An 18,321-nucleotide genomic window follows, 5' to 3' on the forward strand; every position below is an offset into this window, starting at 1 on the left:
GTAGCTTTAAAATGAGGAAACCTTTTTCTGTATCACACCTACTGTTTCTACCTGTTCGGAGGCTTCACTTAAAACATAAATATTCAGGATTATTCCACTATTAACTGCAAACTGTGTTTCTGCTAATAAGACTTTTTGTACACGAACAGCAGTAACATGCATGAAAGGAGATTTCTAAAGTGGCTAAATATTTGTCATTGTAAAACTGTACTTTTTCAAATGTGTGAATGACCTGAATTTATGTGAACATGTCTGAACGTGTGTGTGTGTGTGTGTGTGTGTGTGTGCTTGTGCGTGCGTGTGCGTATGTGAGCGTGTGCGTGCCTGATGCATGGAAGGCCTGCTGTGTTGTGAACACGACCTCTCTGAAACACTGAGCTGCCGGTGAACAGTTGATGTGTGACTCTTTTTACTGGAACTATTTATTTCTCATAACCATTGAAAGTAAATTTAATCTGTTTCATAAACAGTCTGTGCAGCGGTCATTCTTTGAGTGTCTAATCAACTAAAATCAATGTAGTAAGTCTGAAAAGTAATTCATTTTATTCCAAAAAAAAAACACTTTTGCTCTCAACAAATCAGCAAAAACAAGCAAATCACAGAGAATACACTTCAATTAACTTCTTTATAAAAATAACCAGGAGTCATTTTACAAAAAAAACTTTTGTGCAATTTTGACCTGGAATGTCTATTACAACTTTGTTTAAAGCTTAATACATTTACATAAATCTTACAATATCAAAGGCACAGCTGGTACAAGGCATAAAAGTACAGTGCATTAAAAAAAAAAAAGCATGAAACTACAAGAGGAGAAAAAGTTCACAGCGTCATGTACACTTGTCAAAGCAATACATCAGACAAGATGAGGACTTCCAGAGCATTTTAGCGCGCTAGCTTGCAGGCGCTCTGCTGGGGGTCGGTGAAGGTTTCGTCTCATTTGGCCACATGTCGAGTTCAAAAAATCCAGATCCATGTAAAATACCTGAACAACAATCCTGAGACCTGCAGCGTCTTTCTGGGGGAATTTGTTGAGGCAGGTTGATAAAGGAGCCACAGTCATTGATTGACTGTTGACCGGAGATTTGCTGTAGTTAAAGAAATGCGCAGAGAGAAAATACAGTATCATCATCCTCTACTTTCTATCAGTCATAGCAAAGTTTCTGTACTGGCATATGAAGCCCGTAGCGTCTAATCATCCAGACACGGTCCTGTTTTATGATCAAATTTAAAGGAAATTTAGGGAATTATTTGCTTATTTGCTGAGAGTTAGTTGAGATGATACCACTCTGTGCAGTGAATATAAACCTACAGCCAGAAGCTGATTAGCTTAGCTTAGCATAAAGATTTGAATCAAGGGGAAACGGCTAGCTTACCAACACGTCATTTTATCACCTGTTTAATCCTCACAAAAACCAAAGGGTTTGTCATAGGTTGTGGTTTTAGGTTATGGTTATGTGCTGAACTATTTCTTCTAAGCATCACCATAAATTTGACAAAGCAATAGTCAGTTCTCTGTAAAATCACAAACTGTGATATTTACACCAGTTCTCATGCGAATGTGTTCATTAGTAAGGTTTTAGTAACTTCGATTTTGTTATCTTTGCACAGAGCTAGATCAGCTGTTTATTTATGCTAACATAAGCTAACTGTCTTGTGGCTGTAGCATCATATCAGTCATTCAGACATTCAGAAGATAATGCTAACTCATGGCATAGCATGGTGAAAAATCATATGTAAAGAAGCTGAACTTGAGTCTTTTAGGTTTCTGCCCGTATATTACTTGTAAACCCTTTCTGAGGATTTCCACAGATCCCCATCATTTGAGTCAGAGATGTGGATTCAGAGATTAGTCAGATGCAGGAGTTGAAAAATAGTAATAACATTCATGAAACTGCAGCCAGCCTGTATCACTGACATTTAAAGTGGAATGAGATGAGATGAAACGAAATGAGAAGTGTGACATCCCGAAAAGAGGAAAACACCAAACACAATTAAACTGTAGTAAACATACAAAGAAATGTCCAACACTCTTCTCAGAGAGCAAAGCTTCAGAGTGAAGCTCCTGTTTCTTCATATAATAAATGTAAAGAAACAGGTTTCAGGTCAAAGTATAATCAGACTCCAATGTGGTTCATCATCAGAGATTAAGGCTGATTGGCTCGGTCCTGATCGGTGCTGAATTGGACCAGCTCAGTCTGGTTTGGCCCAGGTCTCTCAAATGGGGCTCAGGCTGGCATCAGGACTTGTGGGAGCTGGGGGACAGGAGCAAGGGAGATGGAGCGTCCACACTGGGTAAAGGCACTGGGATGGGTCCGTTCAGCAGAGAGGGGAACTGCAGGGAGACAGTTATAGTTTTTTTATTGTTTGTTATACATTTATATTTTTGTGTCATCTGTCATTTTGAGTTGGCTGAAATGAAAATCACACCTGGATTTTTACAGCTGGGTTTGCCATTTGAAAGTGACACCTTTGCCCCCATGTTAATTGTCTTTGTGTTTGTTTTTATGATGACTGTTAAAGTCCCTGTGTGAAGAACTAGTCACATGATTAAAGCATCTTAAGTTTATAACTTTTGGTTTGTAAAAAAATTAGACAATACTGGTGAAAATGAGTCAGTTTTAGGAGTTAAAGTTTATATTCTACACAAAGAGAATTAAAATGTTAAATGTTTTTTTTTCATTGTGACTTTACACTGATTTAAATTATAGGATCTTTTAAAACATGAAGTAGATAATTTTTTTGATCTATGACAAACAAGTAGTCAAACTACTTGGCTAATGTTAATAGTAATGATTTCTGTATTTTGTACAGCTGCTGGTTTATCACTGGAGGAGTGTGTGTGTGTGTGTGTGTGTGTTGTGTTTGTCAGAGAGTTGACATGGGAGGGGCTCCTGACCACCACTGCCCCCCCCCACCCCACCCCCCACCCCCCCGAGCCCGAGCCAACAGGAAGTTGCCCCCTCTTCTTGTCCACACCAGAACGGAAACATCTGCAGCTTATTTTGAAACCCTGGCACGCGGTGAATCACAAACACACAAAAAACACACAACTGTGAAAACAACTGTGGAGGTAAATCGGCAGTGTGAAATGACTACAAAGAGCCTGTAGTTATGAGACGGGGATTAGCTGTAAATAGACAGAGTTTATAGGCTGACGGAGACTTTATATCAGGCACCGACACAGGAAACCAGAGCGCTCTCTGAAAGGCCGATGGGTTTTAAATAGGCCTGTCAGAACTGAGGCCATCAGTCAGTCTAACTTTACGAAGTTATCCATAAAAATGTTTTGCAGCATTGCAGAGAGAAAAGATGGACCTTGCGTGTTTGTGCTTGTGTGTACGTTGTTTAAGTTTTCTTGCAGTCCTATACTTCAGATAACCATATCAGTTCACAAATATACCGAAGAGAGATCCACCTACATTTTACCATCCTCCTCAAGTTGGAACGGAAGTTGAAAAGGTTTAAAAAAAAGTGTCATCTAATCTTTCAAAAGGTCCCTAATCTTTAAATTATATGAAATGCTGTGGTTGTGGCTCTGGGAGTGTTTAGTTTGTGGATGTGTCAGAGAGGTGAGACCAGGGCTAAGCGTCTGTATGCGACAGTGTCCTTTCTGAAACTGACAAACCAACAATCAGCGCCTGGCCAAGTGGCTGCAGGTGAGAAAGGATTTGACTTTTTCATTCCTCCCACAATAAAAACTTCTATGTGAAAGAGTGCACTGATACTCATAAAGCCCATCTCATCTTCTTGTGGTTGGAACCGGCCAAAAGTTCTGATGATGAGGTTTGTGTGAGGTCTGAGTTTAAATTCAGTTGAGGCAGGTAGGGGAGCCAGGAACAGGATTAAAGGCTTGTATATGCTTGTGTAAGTGTATGAGCCATACCTGGAAGAGGGGGGCATGGGTCTGAAGTTGGGCGGGGCTGAGAGGTCCCACTGGGCTCAGGCTGGACCAGAAGTGGATATTGGAGAGTAGAGGGCTGGGAGTGAGCAGCAGACCAGACGGAGTCTACGTAGACACAACCCCAAATTAAATATCAGAGGATAAATTCACCAAGATTCACCGAGTGTTTATTCTGGCAATAATTCCAGAGGGCTGTACATAGTCTGTGGTGAAGCTCAAAGCCAAGTCTGCCCTCTAGTGAACTCACGTCTACCAGACAGACTGACTTGGCAGACTGACTCCATGTAGGTCAGGAAGCTCCATTCATACAGAATTCATGTCATCTATTTTCTTCCGTCTCTTCAGTTTGGTTTTCTCTCTGATTCAGCAGGAGAACATAAGTTTCCTGAATTAAACATTTGTTAATATCACTTTCTAAAACATGTTTGTGTTCTCTGATATTTTTTGTTTTAACCCTGTTTAAGTTTTTCTTTCAGTGATGTTCAACAGCATGCAATAAAACCCAATTCTGCTAAAAGATAAGAAAATCTTTAAAACTGTTTTCAGCCTGGCAGCCTGTGGGTTTAAGGCTCTGACCATGAACCGCAATGTCCCCGGTTTGCATCTGGCTGGGGACTCAATGTTGCATGTCATTCTGCCCCCCCCCCCCCGCCCCCCCATTTCCTGTTATCTCTACTACTGGCTGTCTAATAAAGGAATAAAATGCACTAAAAAATATTTTTTAAATCAGTTTTTCGAGGCAGGAAGCTGTCTGAGACTCTTCCTGTGAAAAAATACAGGACTGCGCTTCAGCTTTATCTCACTGCCAGTCAGACCTGTAATTTCTGTACCTCACATTTCCTTTGTTTGACCACTCAATTAATCTCGCTCATCTGTAACATGCCTATCAACATAAGTTTGGCCCAGTTACTGATGTTCATTTCCACTAAACTGCTTGCTTCAAACTGACAGCTAGAGACCAGCAAGATACAAACTTAGATAAGCAGCACCTTAAACTGGTTTCAGGTGGTTGCAGGGACTTTTATTTTAGGGACTGTAGATACTAAAACCTACAAGTTCTCACATGAACACATGACAGACTTCATATTTTCCATCAGTGATGTACACATACCAGTGTTTGATTACTCAGTGTGGATCAGAGCTGAATGTCTGAACTCAGTCAGACTGTCCTGGTTTGGTCAGTGTGTTGTTGCCAGTGAATCAGGAGCTTCAGGAACATATGGCTTCACTTATGAACCTCCTCCCTCCCTCCCTCGCCTCCTCCTTTCTTTCCGCTCACCTCTGTCTATCTCCTCCCTGTCTGACTTTCTTCATCCAAACTTTCCTCTGCTCCTCCTCCGACCCTTCTTTCTCCTCGCCACTATTGTGTTTACAAAGGTGTTCATACATTTGTGATGTGTCATGTTGTACCTGTGTGGTGAGGAACGCAGGGGTCAGGGACCCTGAAGGCAGTGCCGGGCTGTTGAGGGCGATGGAGACTAAATCACTTCCTGTCAGGAGGAGGGAGGGAGCGGAGATTTCCAAGCCTTTGGGTTTCCTGCCCTTCGAAGGCGCACTATTGGCCAATCCCCTCCTCTCTGGCGTGGTGGTGGTCTGTGACCTCTCCCTCTCTCTCTGACCGGATGACAGGTTTAGCGGTTGAGTGATCTGCTCCAACTCATCAGTATCTGTGCTCTGGCTCCGCCCCCTCCAGTGTGTGTGGGTGGGGCTTTGCTGCGGGGAGGAGGAGCAGGAGGAAGAGCATGCCTGCCGAGGAGAAAGCCTAGAGGAATGCGAGGTGTCAGTTGAGGATGGGGGTGGGGTGGAAGGGAGGGAGGAGTGGCCACGGTTGGTTATGAATCGGATGACAGAGGAGCTGTCGTCATGGCGATCGGATCTGGGCTCCATCTTGATGGGCCTGCGTGGTTCTAAGGAGTGCTGCAGGGAGCTGACGGTGAAGGAGGAGTACAGGCCAGAGTGGAGGTATTCGTTTCTCCCACTTATATCCTCGTCTTCAGCATCAGGCTCTGATGTTGCCCCCCCGCTCTCCTCACTGCTACGACCAGACTCCACCACCGCAGGGTCCATCTTCAGAATCTCAGGGAACGACACAAACTTGTAGACGAACTTCTGGCCAATCACCTTCTTGATGATATTCTGCAGAGGAAATAAAATCTGAGATTTAGAGATTTCATTCCTCAAAACCATTTACGACCATTCTCTGGTGTGTTAATGTCATTGAATGGCTCTAAAGACATGTTAGACTTTTAAATTTCATCAGACATGTTGGACTTACAATGCAGTGAGTAGGTGAAGGTGCTGCATACCTTGTCATAGTAGTAGCGCAGAGCTCTGCTCAGCTTGTCATAGTTCATGTTGGTCTTGTTCTTGCGCAGCCCCCACAGCTTGGCAACCTCCTCCGATTTGAGCAGCTTGAATTCGCCGTCGTTGGACGTCCAGCAGATCAGATGTTTGTGGCTTTGGTCGAGCAGAAGCTGCAGCAAGAACTGCCAGAGTGTGATGGAGCTCTCCATGACGGGACAACACCAGAGACACAGGCGATCTGCCAAGGTGACAGTAAAGTAAGAATTAATAAAATCAAGTCATTAGAGCATCACTGAGTGGACTGATAACCTGTAATGGCCTTTACTCTCCTGCAGTCAAAATGGGAGGGAAATCTATGAGACTGAGTTAGAGCACAAATCAGGAGGACACTGAGTGAACAGCTTAAGCTTTCAGTTTCTTATGACAACTGCTTGTGGAAGCAAAAAAAATCACTTCAAACATGGGGAATCAGGAAGCAGTGTGGCTGATGGGAAATGTGGTTCTCATCTGGAGGATTGCTCACTTCAAGCAAAAAAAGCTGTAAACACAATATTGACGCATTATCACCTTATAAAGTTGTTATGACAATCATGCTAACCATAACCATTGTCCATTTACATGCCCAGCAGACATAGAGTAGCATTAGCATTACTTGAAGTTTTGTTTCCTGCCAATTTTCACTCTTTCTTTTGTTTGTTTGGTCTCCTTCAGCTTTTTAAAGGTCCCATATTTTACATTTTATGGGACCTTTACCTCTGTCTGTCTGCTGTTCATTGCTGGGCAGGCATCACACAGTGGATTTATCAGAGCTGTTTTGCTGAAAATAGCGGCTTAAAATTTGCTTTAGGAGAGCAGTGAGAGTAAACCAGAAGAGTAAAACTGTGGGTGTTGTAAAAGCAAAACAATGAGCTGAATGATGCTAAAATGCCCCTTAGAGTCAGGTGACAATTATCTGTGGATCCATTGTTATTACAAACATATTGACTATTGCAGGTTTAATATTCACATGAAATTCAGCTGTGTACATGAAGCCAGTTCTGCATTACTAGTGTATGCAGTTAAAGGAAAACAAGTTTTAGCAAGTGGAAAATATTATAAACTAATTAAGATCCTCATATAAGTCATGATGCCTTTGTTCTTAAATATAAATAATTTTACACATTCTCAGACTTATAATGACTAACAGCACAGACGACATAAAAAGGAGGAAGGAAGGAAAGAAGGAGGGTAGGTGGGTGGAGAGGAGGAGGATTGTTAACGTCAACACAAATGTGTACCGTAATCCTTCCTCTGATGCAAACTCCACTAAAAACCACAAGCATTAACATTGCTGACCATGCCCAACACCACCCCTGATTCAGACCGGGAATTTCCTGTCCTAGACCCTGAACCCACAAACAAACAACAACACAAACATGTAAACACAGGACAATCAGCTTCGCTGTGTGTCCCTGATACAAAATATCTAATCTACATCTCGCTGACCAAGACAGGGCGGTGTTAGTAGTAAATACAAGCGCGCGTCAAATTGCCACTGATGCTCAAGGGTGAATGTTTCCACGTGTCCTGACTTCACCTCCTAGACTCATTTAATTCTGGGAAAGAGCAGATTTTATATACAAACAGGTGACAAATTAACCCCTAAAGTAATGAATGGAGAATCTTAACTAATGCATTTGCTTCCACACAAGACATGAGTCACTTTCAGCTGTTTTTGATTGGATCCATCCGTCTTTAAATATATAATGATTGAAATGTTTTCATGCTCAGTGATGCAGTGACAGTAAGACAAGCCTGAACTCTTTACTTACTGACTTTTTTTGCACATTTACTGCATTTGTGTTCTTGCTACGTCCCCACACCCATGTGAACAACCATTCATAAGTGTGACTGTGTGCTATAGCTGAACAAAAGGATATATGCTATTTGAGCCATGTTCCATTTTGTGTAAAGATACAAAACAATAAAATAAATAAATGTGTGCATGTGTGCATGTTATAGAGAGAAAGAGAGGAAGATGGCCAGACATTGGTTGGTTTCCAAATGTTTCCATGGTGATAAAGCAGGATGTGGTCAGTGACCTGCCAAGACAAGCAGGGGTCTAACCGACATGTTTACCTGGAAACCAGACTGTCTGTCTGTCTGTCTGTCTGTCTGTCTGTCTGTCTGTCTGTCTGTCTGTCTGTCTGTCTGTCTGTCTGTTTGCTGTTTTTCCTTTGCTGTTTCTCCGTCTCTCAAATCATTATATATAGAATATATATATATATATATATATATATTTTCTATATATAGAATAGAAAACTACTTCCTGTAAAAAGAAAAACAACAAATAACTCTTTAGAACCTAACTTAATTTGCAACCATGACAATATGACAGTAGAGACTTTGTAGTTGCATCAGAAGTCCCCATGGCAACCACATCAACCTCCACAGTGGAGGAACAGCCAAGGACCTTACCACCAGAAGTGATGGTTACTCTACCTACATTCATAACAACATATGGTTCAGTAATGCAACTATAATCACCACTGATTGAATATTAAAATACAGTATGGAGCTGTCTTTCTTTCAATGTCTTTCTAAAAGGAAATCAAGCAACAGAGAGGGGAACACACATGTGGTGCAAACAATGACCCACCACCACAAACACATACACACAACCATCCATATCCTCGCTTTCTTTTTCCTGCATGTGTATGTATGTGTGTGTGTGTGTGTGTGTGTGTTAAGTGATGGAAGAACTGCTGTCTGTCTAAACGAGGACTTCCTGTCATTCAGCTTTAGGGGTGTCTTTCCCGGAAAAAGGCCTTCCCTCTCTGGGAGGTAGAACTTCCTGTCACCGGGAACCACCAAACGCACACACAAACACACACACACCCACACACGCACATGCACACACACACGCACGCGCGCACACACACACACACACACACACACACACACACACACACACACACACACACACACACACACACACACACACGCATGCACATGCACACACACAGCTTTATTTGTATGAAGATCTGTCATTGTTAACACTTAGCGGATGCAGGAATGGTGTTTTTAAGACCACCACCTCAACAACACACACACACACACACAGATCTACAACAATATATGGAGAATGTATCTATGTGCTGAATTCAGACTCTGTTTGATCTATGCTCATGCGCTGATGTTTCACCTTTGACCAGTTTGGACTGAGGAGGAACAAAGCAGCAGGAAATATTGTTTCAATTTCAGAATAAAACCAGTCTGGCGCTCAGGTCCTCAGTGTTACAGCTTAGAGTTTGGCAATCTATGAATTCTTTCCCTCTCTTCACATAAGCTCACAAATCACATAATATATGACCCATGCATAAAGATGCTTATTCCCTCAATCTATCAGACACACACTGTTGTGTCTTGTGGACAGTCTTCAGTCCAGCAGGAACAAACCAAACCAAAAAGCTGCACATGACATGATCCATATTCTCTGGGCTGCTTATTTCTTATTTTTGGAAGTGTGTGTGTGTAAGGGGTGAGAGGTGGGAGGGGGGTTTGCTGGAACTCAAATGGTTCTTTGTTTTGCACCAGTGACTCATTTTCAAGATGTTGTCTGCTGCCAGCTTCAATCCGGAAGCGCATGGCAATTAGTCTGCGAGGTCCAGACAAACCAGAAAGTCTACTACTAGATTTTAAAGGAGCCAGGGCTGATTTTTCCACAGCAGCCTGTTCCCTAACCTTTCTTCTTTCCTTCTTTTCAAAATGTGGCCAAAGCAAACTGGAGCAACTTTACGCATAAGTCTATGCCAAAGCGGAGACTACTTAAGCTTTAACGCCATTTACGCACCGCGTTAACGCTTTTACGCGCAGTTTTAACACTTTACGCGCGGCTTTAAAGTGATTTTTAAGTTGACAGTGAATATCTGAACCTTTCAGCGAATACAGCACCAGCTAATACAAGTCTGACTCTTTCTCTCCATTACGCACAATTAAGCGCGCACACACACGTAACTTCAGAAAGTTGTAGATAGAAGGAAACATGCACCTACCCAGCAGTGGACGGCAACTGCTCCTCTGTCCGTCTGCCCGTGCGTGATGTGTGTGTTTGTGTCTTAAAGCGGGGAGTGTGTGTTGTGTTGGGGCTCCATGCTGCTGCCGCTGCTGCTGACTGAAAGCGGATCCGCAGCTTTTCTCTCTCCCTCCTCAGAGCAGGAAGTCGGGACGCGCAGACGGAGAACCGGCGCACTTCCTCTGGCGCAGTATTCCCGTCTGTGTAAACACACACACACACACACACACACACACACACACACACACACACACACACACACACACACACACACACACACACACACACACAGAGACTCTCAATTTCCCATAAACACACCCCCTCCTTTTAAATCACTCTCTCTCACGCTCACGGATTCAAGCTGCGCGCAACACACACTCAGACCTGCACACAACTCATGCACTTAAATAGTCTAAAGGCAGGCTCTCTCTCTCTCGCGTACACACACACACACACACACACACACACACACACACACACACACACACACACACACACAAACACACGCACACACAAACACACACACGGTCGCGCGCGCATACACACATACAGCAAATATTGTAATTCCGGCTACACACAGCGTGAAGCCAACTGACAACTGACGTCACCCTCTTCCTGTTCACCGGGAGGGGTTCCTGTTCCTGCACACACACACACACACACACACACACACACACACACACACATGCACGCACACAGGGTCAAGTTCGGGCTTTTCAGTAACCTATAATGTTGCCCAACGTTTGATTTCACTTCAATAAAATGCGGAAAAGAAAATAAATCACTTTCTGACGGAGGGAAGGGGGCCGGGGTGAGGGGGCAACTGCATATAACTGAACACACAAAAAAAATATAAATATATATATATATATATATATAGCCTATATTAAATTAATTAAATTAACTGAATAAATTCTTAATATTTTTCAATCATTTGCTTAATTTAACTAGTCATTAATTTACTTTATATTTTCCTTTTGCAGCCTGTGCGCCCTTCTACCTTAGTTCTCAAAGACTTTATAACATGTAGTTGGCTGTCATATTTAGACCGGTTTATATTAAATCTGTTATCTGGTGTCTCATATGTTGATAGATGACCTCCTTTGACAATGATGACAATGAACACAGGAGTGTATTCACAGTTTCAGATGGACGGTTTGATGCAAGTCAGACAAACCTGCTTCAACCAACTCTGCTGATGACATCATTGCTGGCTTCTTCAGGGTTATTTTTCAGATGTTAGCTCCCTCCAGAGTCACAGAAGACATTATACAACCTTCTTTACTGGTTTAGTAATACTCACAGGTGTAAATCAAATTTAATTTGTAAAATCAGTGGAATTCCCCTTCATCTGTTCTATGTTTGATTATACAAATAAAGTATATAGATAGTTGTCACTCTTCGTTATTCATTTAGAAAACTAGTCTGCATTTCCATTACATTCCTTTAAAGTTTGATCTCCGATAAACGAGGCAGAGTGAGACGTCGCTCTGTTTCCTCCTCTCTGATTGAATTTCCTGATTCCCCCTTGGCCCCGCCCACGTCTTTGAAACGTCAACAGCGCCAAACTTCAGGCTCCCTAAGGGGAAAATGACCACTGATGCCGAGGAACCGCAATGGAGAAAAGTCAATTCCGTTACAGGAGTGGTACCGCGGTCCAGACATGGACACCGAGCTGCAGCAATACGGGAGCTGATTATTGTGTTTGGTGGTGGAAACGAAGGGATAGCGGAGGACCTCCATGTTTACAACACTGGTAAGCTAACGTTAGCTGGACGCTAGCTAGCAGGTTAGCGGATAATGTTTTTAGCATGCCAAGGAGTTGAAAAGACCACGGCAGCTAACAATCCCTTTGCCGCCACCTTTTGTTGTTTGTTTAAAGGGTCCTCGACAATTTTAGCATAACTTTGGTGACAGTTTTGAGGGTTTGTTATTTTTAAATAGCCACTAACTTCAGCTGAATAGCGGTACTTCAAGCTGACCAGCTAGCTTCACTTTTTTCCCCGAGATGCACGCAGCTGTGACGTTAATTGTTATGTTAACTGGTGAAACACAATGACTAACAGAAGGCAGAGTGGTAAAAGCGTCGTGTCGTTTGTTAGGCCAGTGTAGCGTTAACTGAAAACAGCTGAACATAACGTTAAAAAACATACAATAAACATTCAAGTGTAGCTTTAAACATACTAACTATGCATGCATCATGGTAGTGTTAGCGGAGGTTGAGGTTGTATTCAGGCAGTTGGGTTTTCAGGAGATTGCTGTACAAGAATGTGTTTTAGAGGGCATTATGCAATAAAGGGAATTACAATTTAATGTTTTTCTTATTATTTATTAAAAGTCCTGTTCAAGAGGAATATTTACCTGGCTACCGCACAAATAGTTCTGTCTGTAATAAGAGTTATTTTCAGATGGAGTAACTAAAAGGCAGCATTCACCAGGATGTTATGTTCGATGCAATGGCTGACATGTGCCCATTCTCCCAGTCTCAAAACAGTGGTTTCTGCCTGCGGTGAGGGGTGACATTCCACCTGGCTGTGCTGCCCATGGCTTTGTCTGTGAGGGTACTCGGATACTGGTCTTTGGTGGCATGGTGGAATTTGGCAAATACACCAACAGCCTCTATGAACTTCAGGTAATGTCATCACATTTGTTCTGTGTTGATTTTGGTCCTGGTGCTTTTATGTAGAACATTTTAAAATCTCATCTTTGGTGTTGTGTGGCTCAGGCTAGTCGCTGGCTGTGGAAGAAGCTAAAGCCCAGAGCACCCAAGAATGGCTTGCCTCCCTGCCCTCGGATTGGACACAGCTTCACTCTTTTGGGCAATAAATGTTACCTGTTTGGAGGACTGGCCAATGATAGTGAAGACCCCAACGGCAATGTACCGAGGTAAAGTGCAAATGTGAGACATTATTGTTGATTGCAAAACAGGCCTTTTGTAAATGCAAATCTATAGTCAGTGTTAAATCTAACAGCTAACCAGCATGGAGATGGCACAGTTTGTAATATAACCTCAAACTAAGAGTTGAATTTTTTACTCTTTTAGATACATGGGTGACCTTTATGAGCTGGAGCTGCAGTCAGTATCAGGGGCGAGAGGCTGGAGCATCCCAGAAACAAAAGGGGGTGGTCCTTCAGCACGGGAGTCTCACAGCTCGGTGGCTTATGATGGCCTCAGCTCCCCGAAGCTTTACATCTATGGAGGAATGCAAGGAAGCCGGTTAGACGACCTCTGGCAGCTTGACCTCGGTAGGACGACAGATTGTACCAATACTATCAGAATAGAAAACTGAAACTCCTTTGATCCATCAAGTGCTATCTTAAATTAAATACAAAACTGTGGTAGGCTTATTTGCATGTCTACACTTTTAAATGGCGGTGAGAAGCAATTGTTTGGAATATTTAAATTACCTTATCTTTATCCTCTTGTCTTCAGACACAATGGAGTGGTCAGCACCTCAAACAAGGGGTTCCATGCCACTTCCCAGAAGCCTTCACTCTGCCAGTGTCATCGGAAACAAGTAAGGGATTCTATTTGCTATTGCCATCGTATCTGTTTTAGGCACGTGTACAGTTTATTTGTGACACCTGACCTAACAAGCCTTTGAAAAACTACAGTATGTCCCTCTATCTGCAGGATGTATGTTTTTGGAGGCTGGATTCCTGTTCCAGAGTCAGATGAAAACAATGCTCTAGGAACCAAATGGATCTGTTCTAACTCTTTAAGTGTGCTCAACTTAGGTCAGTTCTTCTCACCAAAAAATGTCATTGTAATTTCATAATTCTTAGGTTGTGAGTGGTTTTGCAGATGATGAAACTTATAAGTGTTTTTTTTTTTTATTTGGCTCATGGGCTGTCAGCAAGTTCAATGTTTTCTTACAACAGACACTATGAGCTGGCACAACCTTGGCCCAGAGGAGCAGGACGACATAGAGTCCCAGCTGCAGAGCCAGGGACCCCAGAGTGATGATCCGTATGCATTTAGGCCCAGAGCCAGGGCTGGCCATTGTGCTGCTACTGTCGGGTCCAGGCTTTACATTTGGAGTGGCCGCGATGGATACCGCAAGAGCTGGAACTACCAGGTCTGCTGCAAGGATCTGTGGTACCTGGAGACAGGTGAGAAGTGACAGAGCCACTCAAGCTAGTGCTGAAAAAACAAACACAGCAAAATATAATAATCTGTGTTCTGTTCTTAGATCGACCAGCCACCCCAGAGGCAGTGCTACTCATAAAATCCACAGTCAGCATGCTCCATGTGGCATGGCGCCCCCTGGCTGCAGCAGACTGCTACATCCTTCAGATCCAGCCTGTGTGTCCTCCCAAAACTGCATCCAGCAACCCACCTGCCAAACCGGGTGATCCCACACGAACAGATGGACAAGTGGGAAAGAATAAAGATCCTGCAGGTGAGAGGAGGCGTATGTAGTTATCTCAGCACAGGACACAGAAAAGAAACATAGAATTGTAAATGGACTATTTCAGCACCAGAAAAAACATACTGATGGAAAAAAATGACATCATATTTGTGAAGGTGTAGATCATACAAATAATTTTCTGTCGTTGCTGTAAAACTTTTCTTCACTCTCTTTTCTTAGGTGTCAACTCTCTTCAAACTCAAAATGAAGCAACCACAAATAGAGAAGAGAAAGGATCAACTCAGGTAGATATGCACATATATATTCCTTTTTGGGATTAAATGCACTGAACAGACCAGCATCTGTTGTCAGACAGAATATGAACACACTGAAGTTGATTTTTATTGTGCGTTCACTCAGAGCATGTTAAAAGCAGCTTCATTAGATATTAGTGTTACCTCCTTTTGTTACGTTCAGTCGTTCATGTCAGAGTAAAGCCATTAAAAGTAATAGAAATCAAGATGAGCTTTAGGCATTTAACAGATGCTTTTATCTGAAATGACTCAGGAGAGAAAAAACCTGCATGATAGGGAAGTTGCAGGAAAAAACATCCATGCGGTTTTAGCGATGTTTAGCAGGACCGTATCGTGCAGAATTAATTTTGCAGTGTTTTGTTTGTGCCTTACACTAGCAATGCTTAGTGTTTAGAACAAATTAATATTGTTCTTTAAATTTCTCCTCAAATTTCAGGATGCTTCAGTACAGAAGGAAATTTCAGTGAAGTCATCCAGTGGATCAGCAGAGACCCATGCATCTTGGGGGAGGAGTGCTGCAAGAGACTCAGAGGTCTTGGACCCAAAGAGCTGCTGTAAGTCTTGTTGTCAAGTGTCTACCCCTTTAATGCTGGGATACCTGAAATGTTTTTTATGCTCCCACGCATTTTACTTTAACGGGTGATAAAAGCAGGAGTAGGCATATTTGAAGTTACAACGCCTCAGTTATTCCTTTGCCCTTATTTCCCACACAGCAAGCTTTTACTCCAGAGCAAATGTTCAGTAGTTTGAAATGACCTGATCAAATGAGTTTCCACTCTGTCGTATTTGTTGTAGCTGTTGGACTGGAGACATCAGTAACAGAGGTCAGCAGCTCAGCTCAGCACCAGTCAGGTAATGATGATGCACACGCTCTAAACGTCAGCGATAAACCAGACTTAAGTAGCTCCAGAAGTTCAATGTAGATTTTTTAAAAAATCTTTGACAGACAGGCCTGTTTCTGCTGACAAGACAGCCGATTTCTACGCCCGTACAGATCAGGTGAGGTCCACCTCTGAACAGTAACTCTTATCTCTTTCACTTGGCTTGGCCTAAGCTAAGAACTGTCCCCTCCAGGTTCAGCAGGATCCAGATCAAGCAGTGTGGTTTGATGTTGGTGTGTTCAAAACCCTCTTCTCTGAGGTCAGCCACTACTTTCTCCCTGCTGACAGCGACCAGGTGACAACAACCGTCAGCAGCCGGCCCACAAATACTAAAGAGGTAAAACCATAGGATTCTATAAAGATGTTATTCAACACTGTCCCATTCTTAATCTTCTGTCTTAGGCATATCCACTCATCCTCTGTCCATCCTTTCTTTTCCCATCAGTCCTTCCCCCAGAGGAAGCTGCCAGGTCCTCAGGACTACCATGGCAGGGAGAAGCAGGAGCTCACTCCAGGTCAGAACTACAGGTTCAGAGTTGCAGGCATCAACTGCTTTGGCCAGGGAGACTTCAGCCCAGTCAGCGAGTTCAAGACCTGCCAGCCTGGTTTCCCTGGAGCGCCCTCTGCTGTCAAGATTACCAAGGTGACATATTGAGGAAATTCCGACAGATGTACACAGTCGTATGGGGAACATGGGAACATCAGGGTTCTCACACTGATAAATAAAAAAAATATCTGATTTAACTCTCTATTCTTCCCTTTTCTGTGCAGGCCAATGATTCAGTCCACATCACATGGGAGTCTCCACCCTCTCCGTCGGGCCGGATCCTGGAGTATTCCATGTACATGGCGGTGAGGAAAAGCCGCTCCACCACCTCGGAGCGTCCGGGTCAGATGGCCTTCATCAGGATCTACCGCGGCACGAAGACGTCCTGCTCAGTCAACTCCTCGCACCTGGACAACGCCCACATCGACTGCTCCGCCTCCAACCGGCCAGCAGTAGTCTTCCGCATCGCGGCTAAGAACGAGCAGGGCTATGGCCCGGCAACTCAGATCCGCTGGATACAAGGTGGGTGAGCTCACCGTTTTAGTTCCTGCTCATTTTTATAATTTTTGTGGACAGATCCCAACTTTATTACTTTTTCTGTCTTTTTAGATCCATGTAAGTTGAGAGCGTCTTCATCCAAAGCAGACTGCAGTGCCGACGCTGACCAGGACGCTGCTGACAGGTAACTAGACAAAACTCAAGTTTCCTGTTAATTTTTGTTTTGGAAAATGGTTTTAAAATGTTTTTTATTGATTTGTGTCTTTTCATTCTCTTTTCTTGCAGCTCCAGCTGAAAACTATTGGTCCAATAAGATGCTTGGGGGACAGACTCAGGAAGATGGCGATGTACGCCACTCAGATGTTGTATGATATTACCTAGAAAGTTTTTTTTATTTATTTTTTTATGTATTTAATTACACCCTTGTAAATACATATACATTTTCACAGGAGATGTAACCACTTGGCTATTTTAGTAAAGAAATGCTTTGTTAAATAATAATATGTGACATGATGTAGACCAAACTACAACTACTACCACTCTTATGTCTTTAAAGTTGGAGGTGCCTTAGCACTAACTTCACCACCCACTAATGCTTTATGTGTCATGGTTGTGAATGAAACACTGGTGGTAAGATGCTGTTAGGACCAAGAAATTCTTGTTAGTGCGGACCACTTTTACAATCCTAAACCAAACCAGTCAGGTTTTAAAATATGAATAATCTATATAATGAAATGTTGTTGTTTTATAATCTGAATGTTTCCTGTTCCATGTTTGGTTTAAGATCATTGTTTATGTGTTTTGTCTCTGTACATGACTACATGTTACTGCAAATGATCTGTATCCATTACATATCTACATTACATTTCTTGGTTTTTTGGATTTTGTCACATTTTATTTTTATTATCATTAGATCATTTACCTTGGTGTGATGTATTTATCATTATCAATCTATCAGTATCATTAATCCAATATAATTTCTGACTTCAACAAAAGAACAGCACAGTGTTACTTTCTGATATTAATGCCACAGGTATTGCAGGAAGAATTTGTGTGTTAAGAAAACTGATCTCTAATCTAGTGCACATTTTTTGGCCAAGAAGTATCATCTCCTCCATCATTTCTGGACACAGAGACGTCACTGTCCAGACCAAATCATTACGACCAGTGCTGCACTTCTCTTCCCTCTTCATTTTCTGGATTCTTATGCTGTCATCCATAGAAGAGCATTTGTTTTCTTTTTTTTAATGACATGCAAATGTTTTCTGATGAAACTTTCCGGCCAAGGAAGAGTTGGGGTTAGTCGTAATTTATCAGTAATTAATTTGGAAGCAGTCTTAGTGTTAATAAGTCAGCTGTTAGAGTTTGCACATAGGGCATAATGTTTATCTCACTGCTAGTTTGCATTTGATCAGGTTGCAGACTTGCTGTTTTCCTTGGGTTAACTGTACACTTGTAACAACCCCTGTG

General features: G+C 42.6%; 2 protein-coding genes across 3 annotated transcripts; one reads left to right on the forward strand and one right to left on the reverse strand.

Annotated features, from left to right (window-relative positions):
- Window positions 1–520: 520 nt before the first annotated feature.
- Window positions 521–10,463, reverse strand: LOC111224771 (ETS domain-containing protein Elk-3-like). Its single transcript, XM_022749400.1, has 5 exons — window positions 10,240–10,463; window positions 6,208–6,443; window positions 5,312–6,037; window positions 3,884–4,006; window positions 521–2,332 (listed from the first exon to the last, which is right to left on the reverse strand). Exons 2-5 carry the CDS (start codon window positions 6,412–6,414, stop codon window positions 2,237–2,239), a joined length of 1,152 nt encoding a protein of 383 aa, XP_022605121.1. The 5' UTR covers window positions 6,415–6,443; window positions 10,240–10,463; the 3' UTR covers window positions 521–2,236.
- Window positions 10,464–11,829: 1,366 nt separating this feature from the next.
- hcfc2 (host cell factor C2) lies at window positions 11,830–17,712 on the forward strand. Of its 2 annotated transcripts, XM_022749397.1 has the most exons (17): window positions 11,830–12,015; window positions 12,743–12,891; window positions 12,985–13,145; window positions 13,303–13,505; window positions 13,693–13,777; window positions 13,894–13,997; window positions 14,142–14,372; window positions 14,453–14,662; window positions 14,852–14,916; window positions 15,362–15,479; window positions 15,721–15,777; window positions 15,872–15,924; window positions 16,000–16,143; window positions 16,252–16,449; window positions 16,578–16,875; window positions 16,963–17,035; window positions 17,137–17,712. In XM_022749397.1, the coding sequence occupies exons 1-17, from the start codon at window positions 11,850–11,852 to the stop codon at window positions 17,144–17,146; spliced, it is 2,325 nt and encodes a 774-aa protein (XP_022605118.1). In that variant the 5' UTR covers window positions 11,830–11,849; the 3' UTR covers window positions 17,147–17,712. The 2 variants fall into 2 exon arrangements, with proteins under 2 accessions (XP_022605118.1, XP_022605119.1); XM_022749398.1 differs by lacking the exon at window positions 15,872–15,924 and having other exon boundaries at window positions 15,980–16,143.
- The last annotated feature ends 609 nt before the right edge of the window (window positions 17,713–18,321 follow it).

The sequence above is a fragment of the Seriola dumerili genome, unplaced genomic scaffold, assembly GCF_002260705.1.
Source record: "Seriola dumerili isolate Sdu_G_001 unplaced genomic scaffold, Sdu_1.0 BDQW01000138.1, whole genome shotgun sequence".
NCBI classification, from domain to species: Eukaryota; Metazoa; Chordata; class Actinopteri; order Carangiformes; family Carangidae; genus Seriola; species Seriola dumerili.

What these genes read in the sequence shown, in the direction of transcription:
- LOC111224771 (XM_022749400.1), bottom strand. Translation starts at nt 6,414, where the DNA reads ATGGAGAGCTCCATCACACTCTGGCAGTTCTTGCTGCAGCTTCTGCTC. An exon ending in TGCGCTACTACTATGACAAG is followed by an intron (nt 6,038 to 6,207) that starts GTATGCAGCACC and finishes TTTCCTCTGCAG; the next exon opens with AATATCATCAAGAAGGTGAT. An exon ending in CTGCGTTCCTCACCACACAG is followed by an intron (nt 4,007 to 5,311) that starts GTACAACATGAC and finishes GTGTCTACGTAG; the next exon opens with ACTCCGTCTGGTCTGCTGCT.
- hcfc2 (XM_022749397.1), top strand. Translation starts at nt 11,850, where the DNA reads ATGACCACTGATGCCGAGGAACCGCAATGGAGAAAAGTCAATTCCGTT. An exon ending in CTTGGACCCAAAGAGCTGCT is followed by an intron (nt 15,480 to 15,720) that starts GTAAGTCTTGTT and finishes TATTTGTTGTAG; the next exon opens with CTGTTGGACTGGAGACATCA. An exon ending in TCAGATCCGCTGGATACAAG is followed by an intron (nt 16,876 to 16,962) that starts GTGGGTGAGCTC and finishes CTGTCTTTTTAG; the next exon opens with ATCCATGTAAGTTGAGAGCG.